Source organism: Glycine max, chromosome 2 (genome assembly GCF_000004515.6).
Source record: "Glycine max cultivar Williams 82 chromosome 2, Glycine_max_v4.0, whole genome shotgun sequence".
Taxonomy (NCBI): Eukaryota; Viridiplantae; Streptophyta; class Magnoliopsida; order Fabales; family Fabaceae; genus Glycine; species Glycine max.
In genome coordinates, this window is record NC_016089.4 from 42,483,808 (window position 1) to 42,492,996 (window position 9,189).

Here is a 9,189-nt window from a genome sequence, read left to right on the forward strand (position 1 = left end):
CTATTCATGAGGTCATAAGGTGGGAAGGAGGGTCATGGCAGTGCAACTTCTCTTGGGGGCGACATTAGTTTAGTTGGGAGGAGGAGCTTGTTGATCAATTGCTTCGAGAGGTGGGGGAAACAGAAGTTAAAAATGATAAAGAGAATGTGTGAATATGGCAACTTTCTCCTGACGGTGCATTTTCGGTTAGATCCTTGTATTTAGAGTTGACCAAAGGAGGGATAGTTATTGATCCATTGCTTGAGAAATGTTGGAATCTATTGGTACCTCCCAAAATTCAATGCTTCGTATGGAGGGTGCTACGCAATAGGCTTCCAACATGCGATAATTTGCTCAAGAGAAAGAAATTTGGGGAGAAACGGGGGGTGCGTTTGTATTTTGCGGGGAGTGTGTAGAAGATATTGCTCATGTTCTCTTTTGGATGTATCAAAGTTGACCAACTTTGGAAGTCATGCTATAGCTGGTGTGAGTTGTTGGTGGTGCTGCCATTACACCCGTCAGATCACTTCTCTCAGCATGTAATTCAAAGTGTGTGGAGCAGCTTAGTGTGGGCATATGGAACTACAGGAACAATATCATATTTAGAGGAAAAGCTTTTTGCCAAGAGGAAATTGTCTATCAAGCACGGTATCACTCATGGCAGTGGATATAAAGGGGATATTGGAAAGAGGCTTCTCTGTTTCTTTTGCACGACGGCACTCGAACAGGGACCTGTATTTTGGAGGATTATGGATGAAGACCAGATCTTGTGGAAGGTCAATTGGTGATGAAGTTTTCGTTTTTATTTTCTTGCATGGCTGACAGGTTCTTCTAATCACAGTCTGCAATGTTGGCATAGCTAGAAATATCTATTATTAATGCAAAGATATATGTCTAGAGCAGGTAGTGTATAGTATTTAAACAAAGAGTTTTTATTGGTGGGCATTTTTTGATCTGTGCGTGTGGGTACTGGAATAGAACATTTATATGTGGTTGTTTTCTATCAATGTTCCAGCATCATTAATATATTGTAACCGCGTTGTATATTCATTTGCTCATGCACATAGATGGGGCGGGTTATGAAATCTGTGGCAAGGGTGATGTATCTGTGTAAGTACCTCTGGTACTTTTGTCTCTACATTTTATTTATATATATAAATATATTATCTTTCCCGATCAAAACAAAAAAAAAATGTCTTTAAGGCATTACATAGCAAGACCTACAAATCAAACCAGTCGTTCAAGAATTTTATTTTTAAGAGAAAAATACTTATACCAAAATAAGGAGCATTAAGCCATGTCCCCATCAAGGTTTCCATCAGCAAAATTCACATGTTCACTGCTGCCCACTTAACACATTCATGCCACTAATACAAACAAGTCGCACAAACGCATAAGATTCTAACACTTCATTATAGAAGCACTACTAATGCTCAACCAGAATTTCCTAAAAATAAAAGAATTTTTCATGTGGAATAATTCCCAATCAGCAGCAACTCGTCTTGGTGGGAAAGAATGTTGCCCAAGATGGAACTTTAGAACCCATGGAAGATGCCTTAACTTCTTTGCAATTAACCTCGAAAAGAACATCTTGCACGAGAAGAACTAACTTACAATGAGGAAGGTCTCCACTGATTGCACAAAATGTCAACCAGTATTTGGAAACAGCTTTTATGATTTACACATTCACATGAGATTCCAAGATGTTTAGAAAAGTAATGATATATGAATTTTGTTTTTTACATCGTTCCATTGACATCAAGAGTATTATTCACCCTTTTCCTACAGCTTGTTGAAGTCTCTCATGATTTACATAGCCAACCAACCTCACTGTTTTAAACAGACAACTCACTCGTCAGGATCATACACAAAAATTGTTCCCAAAGCTTGCTTCAGAAAATAATAACACTAAAAAATCAGGTCATTCACTTTAAATTATGACCAATAATATTAAAGTACATTCAAGCATTCATTCATTTATTCGGAAACAATTGGGAGATTGAAATTTTTGCTCAGGAAAAAAGGATACAATAAAAAAATAACTATATACAAATCCATGCTACCTGTTCATTTTCACCATCCTTCTTCGAAAGAAATAAATGCCAAAAGCAGACAGAACATGATACCTCATACATGGCTTCGAGCCTTTTGAGCACCAGATCGAGGAATAGCCAACACAGCTATGAGTCCACTGATAAGGGCTGAAACAGCTGCCACAGCAAAGGCTGGGGAGTTTCCTCCACCAAATAGCTGATCCCATGGTCCACTTCCCAGTGACACTATTATCTGTTTAAAACATGATAAACATGTAACTTAGTAGCTCCAAAACATCATTGGCTTAGAACTGCATACAGTATGTTTGGAACAATGAAATAATAGGAACTGATTGATATATAAATAAATTTTGTTAGCATAGTTATAAAATAGGAATTTGTCAGATTTTGTTAGACTCCAGCTGTCATAACAGAAAGACAGCACAAACTGACTTTGACAAGGTGCTGACTGCTGAGTCAGGAACTGAGAAGGTGCTGACTTGGCTCAACTGATAATCTAACACAGCAACCACATATACAAATAACAGCCGTATACTTCATAAACTGTCAGAATGTCGCAAAAAACATTGTCAAAATATTCCCCGTGATTGGTTTACCACATCTCCACCAACATAGGAGCCATCAGAGCACATAACATCAACATGTCTGACACTGCTAGTTAACTGAGGGTGGTGACTGAACCAACTTGACTAAAAGTCTACAATTTCGTGAACTATTTTGAAATTTTAATAATTTGGGACTAAGAGGACTGTCTTCTACAATTTCAAGGTCTAAAATAGTAATTTCCTTTTATTTTTTTGTAACAAGCTCCAATTGAAGAATCGATTAATCTAGTCAGTTCAATGTAAAGGACATCCTATCAAATCCAATCAAATCACACTTTTATGGTTTCAAATACAACGATAATAAGTGTACCTGTATGCAAGTGGGTTTCTTTCAAATTCAAAATACAATGGATGAAAAAATTAACAGTTTCTAACAGAAAGTATTTATATGCAAGTGACTTCATAATCTATGTATACCATATTAAAATCTGCCAGTTTCTTGACGTGTGATATTTGGGAGAAAACAGAAATGCACTTCAAGTTTTCATTATATCAGTTTGATATTACAAAAGTTTCATGCTGATTAAATTTACTTTGATTGAAATAATAGCTATTCTCAGGACTTAGGACTGTTGTCTTATCAAGCGGCATGAAGCAGCACATAATGCGCCTCATGACTCAGGACCATTAATTGCATTCCATTCAGGATAACATATATTAAATAATAAAAGTAGACCGAGTTCAGATGAAAATTTACTAAGATTATGCTTCACACTAGGTTGATACATAAATGTAGTTTGACTTGAATCATATATGTTCAAAAGAAGAAATACCTGTGGGACCACTATTGCCAGATTTAGGACACCCATTGATAACCCTGTAAGTACCAACAATTCATATAAATAGTTCTACAGACACATCTTCAAGAAAGAATACAAAAGGCAATGAATAAAAGCCCACCTTGGCCGAGTCCCAATGACTCAATATGTGTGGAAATTAAGGCATATGGAACACTATAAGTGATCTGCAATAAATAATATAAAGCAGATTAAATTAATCAAACAGTATATATAGTTTCAATTTGTTCACTATATTTGGGACCATTACCAAATTTGCATTTCTGACACCTTGTTGTACTAAAATAAAAGGTGTCACAAGGAATGCACCCAAAAAATGAGAGAGATTATACAAGATAAGAGTTAAGACAGTTTAAGCTAAAGGAGATTGCACAGCCAAAGCAAATCAATTAATGCAACTGATATGTATTAGCCACATATTCAATGTTGATAGGAAAGGAACAATAAGCTTTTAGCAGTAGAGTAGGGCAACTTACTGCCAGTGGAAACCCAAGAATGGTAAAGATAATCAACGCAGCTATCACAATGCCAGTTGGTGGTAAATCTTTGCCTATATAGCCCATGTTATTTGCCACATAGGTTACTACTAGCATTGCAAGAAAGCAAACGGTCATCATGATATTTGAGATTCCCCACACAAAACCAGCTCCCCTCTTCCTGCATAGCCTCTCCATGAACAATGATGTTAATGCAAGAACAACTGAATTAAGCAACAAACCAAGTGCTCCCATTCTAACTCCAGTATCATAAACAAGGCCTTGATTTGGATCACCACCATAAATCTCTCGACCCATCCAATCAGTATCAAAGAGAGTAAATGGGAACCACCCAATCCATGTCAGAGCAGTAACAGACAGAATTATCCATACAGGGGTTGTAAAATATTTGAATGTCCCAAATAATTCCCACATGAAAGCTTCTTCTGCACTACCTGACTCCCCTGCCCCTGCTTCAGCATGGGCTGCCTCACTTGAATTTAGAGGCACTTCATGAGCTGCCATGATGCTGATATATGTTGTGACCGCAATGAAAGCAATGTCAAGAAAGAAAGCAGACTTGAGATTTGCACAACTAATTGTGCAAGCAGGGGAAAGGGCAAAAGTAAAAATCTTGTACCAACCACTATATGATCCAGTTGCATAGCCAAGAATGTTACCAATGGCCATAAACAGTGAGTAATAAGCATTTGCAACACGTGTCCTTCGAGGATCCTTGCCTAACATTTCAAAGAAAAATAGGAACATCAATGTCTTGTTTGTTTTCCAAATTGATCACTCATTTCATAAAAATGATGACAAACATAATAAAAACATTTTGTGCTTTTTTTTTGTTGATAAGAAGCACACATAATTCTCCTACCCTCTCTCTCTCTCTCTGAAATGAGCATTTATATATCTAAAGTAACAGATATGATTACTGAGGCATCGAAAGTTTCAGTAGCTCAGGCTCTTATCCCATAATAGCATCTAACAGATATGACCAAAGATTGGTAGTTGTTTCAAATTTGGCACTACTGCGAATATGCAACATAAGATTGTAAATTTGAAACTTATAAAAATATAGACTCAAACCAACAGCTCATAACCTACCAAGCTAGACAGTAAAACTAATTCTGGAAAATAAATGTGACCATTAACTATATAACATAAGACTCACTAATAAAAAACAAAGTTCAAGTGTGATATGCACCATTGACTAAAGATAAATAAAATAAAATAAAAATAATATTGGAGACAGATACTAGTTGTAGCCACACTAATAAAAGAACCATGGTTTCAATTTTCAAATGCTTAGCAGTAAGCACTAATCTTTATATAATCTTATGTATGCATTTTTTTGTTCTCTGAATAATAATTTTCTTTTTCTATATTTTAATTGTACACATTAAATTATTCAGAGACTAACTATAGTTTTCAACATACATAGGTTTCTTCAACTATCAAGGTCGTAGCTAAAGTAAAAAAATCATTTGGCATCGGCATCCAAAACCATGAGTTTCAAAGCAAGAAGCACTAAACAAATCTGGCAACACAAGAAAGCACAGAATGAAAATGGTAAGTTAGTAACACCCCTGACCCCCTCAATACAACTCAATGCAGAGAAAGTGTACAATGTCCCTCGGAGACTTCAATTTGTTCCAACAGAACTTCTTGGCCGCCATTTCTACCCAACCTACGAACTAGGCGCCACTGCCAGCCTTATCCCAACAAAAAAATAATTCTCAACACTGGACACAATTGAATCATCGCATTTTACATTTTACATTCTCCGTAACAAAAATCATCAAGTTGTCAACGTCCTCTCATTAATAGAGAACTTATTTTAGCTTATGAAAAAACTCATTTTTCATTTTTTTTCTTATTTTCTTCTCAAAAAAAGTTTCTAAATAAGTTTATCCAAACAGGCCCTAGTAACATTTCACAGAAAAAAGCGAGGTCAAATCTGGTCAACAGTAAAAACGCACGCTGATCATAACGGTCAAAGTTCAAAAAATTAACCAACTGCACGATCCTTCAAGAGAAAACGAAGTCAACAAGGTAGCTCGATCTTCGTCGAACTACTTCAGTAGTTCAGTTGCATTCGCAAAATCAATTTACGAAATAACCAATTCACCATAAACAGTTATAACTTCAATTAGCGATTGCAAATTCAACAAACGGGGAAGACAAGACAAGAGAGAGAGAGAATTATCATCGGAGCTTACTAGTGAGATCACCGAGCAAGGCACGGCAGGGACCTTGCGTGACGTTGTTAGCGACGTCGAGGATCCAGAAGCCGACGATGAAGACGGTGATGGCGGCAGGGCGGTAGTCCGCGGTGTCGCCGAGGAGCCAGCCGATGTCGGCGGCGTAAGCGATGACGAGAACAGCGGCGACGATGGCGACGGCGCCGACGAGGATGAAGGGCCTGCGGCGGCCGTAGCGGCTGGTGCAGCGGTCGCTCATGTGGCCGACGAGGGGCTGCACGAAGAGGCCGGAGACTGGGCCGCAGAGCCAGATGATGCTGGCCCATTGGTGGGGGATCCCCAGCTGCTGAACGTAGGGCGTCAGCAGAGAGAGCTGTAAGGCCCACCCGAACTGGATGCCGCTCGCGACTGATGCCACGCGCAGAAGCTGGCGGAGGGAGACGCGGGCCCGGGCCGGGGGGCGGGCCGCGGCTGACGTGGAGGGCCGGGCCCGGGACCGGGAGGGGTGGTGAGCCTCGGGATTCGGCATCACAATTAGTGGCACTTTTCCCGGTGCCTTGCCCCCTCTCTCTCTCTCTCTGGCGGGAACACTTTAAGAGAGGTATAACGCAAAAAAGAAACAAACTCACACAGACAGAGAGAGAAAGGGTGTGTGTGTGGCGGTTCCACCGTTGTGTAAAGCAGAAGAAAAGGTGGTGTGGTGCGGTGCAGTTCAGTGCGATTCCGTTGTTGTGACTTGTGATCACCAAAATTGACCCCTTTTCGATATCTATTTACCAAACTGCCCTCCTGCTTATTATTGCTAATTATTGATTAGTATTTTTTTTGCTAAGTGCATTGCTAATTATAGATTTGTAGTTAGCTGATTGTTATTTTGTTTTAGAGATTAAAATTTAGAACATTGTACATACTATTAAATATTTCGTCACTAAGCCAACTCTACTAGATAATTAGATATTAGCTGAATATTATTGACACTATTTATTGCATTTATTGTAACGCATTTTTTATTTATTGGTAGAGATTAGTGTGGATCTATAAATAATCGAAGGTGTGTAAATGTATCTGGCTTTAATAAAATTACAAATAAATATATTGTGTTTGTGTATTTTGTCTGCTCTATTTTTTATATTTGAATTCACTTCTTTCTTCTTTTTTTTTTAAAGAAAACTCACTTCTTCCTAACTCCTCACTCTCCTTGTATGCTTATTATTATTTTACTCTAGTATTTGGTTTGATAGTAAACTTTTATCTTTTATCCTATAACATTAGTTACTAGTTAACTTTTTTAATTGAAAAAAAAACATCAACCTTATTTGAACCAGGTAAAATTATTATACATATAAACTTTTCTCTTCTAGTAATTAAATTGAAACAAATACATATAAATTTATCTAGGTATTTGATGATAATACATTCTTTATTAACACATACATTCTAATATATTCTTAATTGTTGTTTAAAATTTATTAAAAATTATAAAATTTTTAGTAAAACTCGTTAAATAAGAAGTGGATACAAAATTTTATAATTTTTAATAAATTCCAGTTAATAATAAAAATTATGTTTAAAAGAATATATTAAGGAGTAATAATATGATATAATTGATAAATAACCCTATCAATAAAATATATGATTTGAAATTTAATTGTCAAAGCCATATACATCCCTTAATGAGTTTTCATATCTCTCAAGAGTTTAATATCTAGCTTTTGATTAAGGATACTTTAGATACCCAAAAAAAAGTAGTTCTCCATATTATAAAATGTATCAAGAATAATATATATTTCTCTTGTAAGTTGTAATTATTAAGGTGCAGGAGGGACTGCAGCAGAAGTTCAACTAGTGAATGAAACGACAAGGGAAATTGGATAGGAACGGGTTCATTTTAAATGTATTTTATTATAATGTTATTATTATAGGTTAATAATAGGACAGGTAAACAGGTAGTGTGTCACCTAATGCTAGGGATAAAGAAAAGGTTGTGGTGATGGGTTGGCAATTGGGTCGGCTAACCTTTCTGTTCTTTTGGGGTTAATTAAGTAATAATTATTGGTTAGAAAAATCACTCACTGATTAGAAGATATTTTGATTTTCGCTTTGGAGGGTAGGACGTAAAGTGCTTCTTCACTTGAGTATTGTGCATGCTAGGTATATATATATATACGTATGGACCAAGTCTATCTATTTATCTCACTGATTATATATAATTTCCTTGTTTGTTTGTTTCTGGTCTCTATCGAATATCCTAAAGTTACTCTCATTGAGCATTATTTATTATCGACTGTGTTGTTTGTGCTTGTCTTTTTCTTTTATTTTATAGGAAATAAAATAAAAGAGACATTTTTGACATAATGTATGTTTTTTTCTAAATAAATATATAAGGGCAAAAGGGTGTAAAAAAAACGAGTTATTTTTCTTGTATTATGATCCCTAGGGGTTTCGCGTACGTAGGTCTTCGTGTATTCAAATGTCTGTGATGGTAATGTTTAAAAATTCTTTGCCTTGCAATTCACGTTTAGAATTGAAGGAATATATATATATACTGAGTAGGTTGCATGTATACAGTAAACATAACTGATTGGAGACACTACTATAAAAAAATGTGTTTTCTAGATCGGTCGAAATGAATATTTTACATTCATTTTTAATTATTATTAATTATTATTGATTGTAATGTAGTTAAAAGTAAAAATTTTCAACAATGGTCCGATTAATAAGAGAAAATAAAGAAAAAAAATATAAATGTAATAAGTCACTCAATGAGTATGGTTCGATTAGAAAAATTACTGCACAGTGAGCTTTGTAAGAAAGCATCTCGTGTGATTCTCGCATAATATAGAGAAGTAAAAAAATTAAATATAACAAAACTCGATCTAGATCAAAAAATAATTTTATAATTAGTATAAAAAATTGAAATTTGTTAAAATACTTCAGGATATCTCCCTAGCTAAGAGTTCATCCTAATTATTGCAATAAAAATGCTAAATCATATGGCACGATCGATAAAAAAGAAAAAAAAACATGAATAAAACATTTTATTAAAAATAGTTATATCATTACTCTAA

At 35.8% G+C, this 9,189-nt stretch overlaps 1 protein-coding gene across 2 annotated transcripts; it reads right to left on the reverse strand.

The window, feature by feature from the left end:
* Nucleotides 1-1,200: 1,200 nt before the first annotated feature.
* On the reverse strand, nucleotides 1,201-6,866 carry LOC100820483 (sucrose transport protein SUC4). 2 transcript variants are annotated; one of them, XR_003265001.2, is made up of 6 exons: nucleotides 6,140-6,866; nucleotides 3,912-4,651; nucleotides 3,539-3,602; nucleotides 3,412-3,455; nucleotides 2,043-2,265; nucleotides 1,201-1,809 (listed from the first exon to the last, which is right to left on the reverse strand). XR_003265001.2 is itself a non-coding variant. In XM_003519168.5 (6 exons), exons 1-5 carry the CDS (start codon nucleotides 6,648-6,650, stop codon nucleotides 2,107-2,109), a joined length of 1,518 nt encoding a protein of 505 aa, XP_003519216.1. In that variant the 5' UTR covers nucleotides 6,651-6,866; the 3' UTR covers nucleotides 1,201-1,809; nucleotide 2,106. The 2 variants fall into 2 exon arrangements, 1 of the variants encoding a protein (XP_003519216.1); XM_003519168.5 differs by having other exon boundaries at nucleotides 2,106-2,265.
* Nucleotides 6,867-9,189: the final 2,323 nt, after the last annotated feature.

Coding starts and splice junctions, on each gene's coding strand:
- LOC100820483 (XM_003519168.5), bottom strand. CDS start 6,650: ATGCCGAATCCCGAGGCTCACCACCCCTCCCGGTCCCGGGCCCGGCCC. Junction 3,603..3,911: donor TTCTTGGGTTTCCACTGGCA/GTAAGTTGCCCT, acceptor TATTTATTGCAG/ATCACTTATAGTGTTCCATA. Junction 2,266..3,411: donor TGGCAATAGTGGTCCCACAG/GTATTTCTTCTT, acceptor TGTTTTAAACAG/ATAATAGTGTCACTGGGAAG.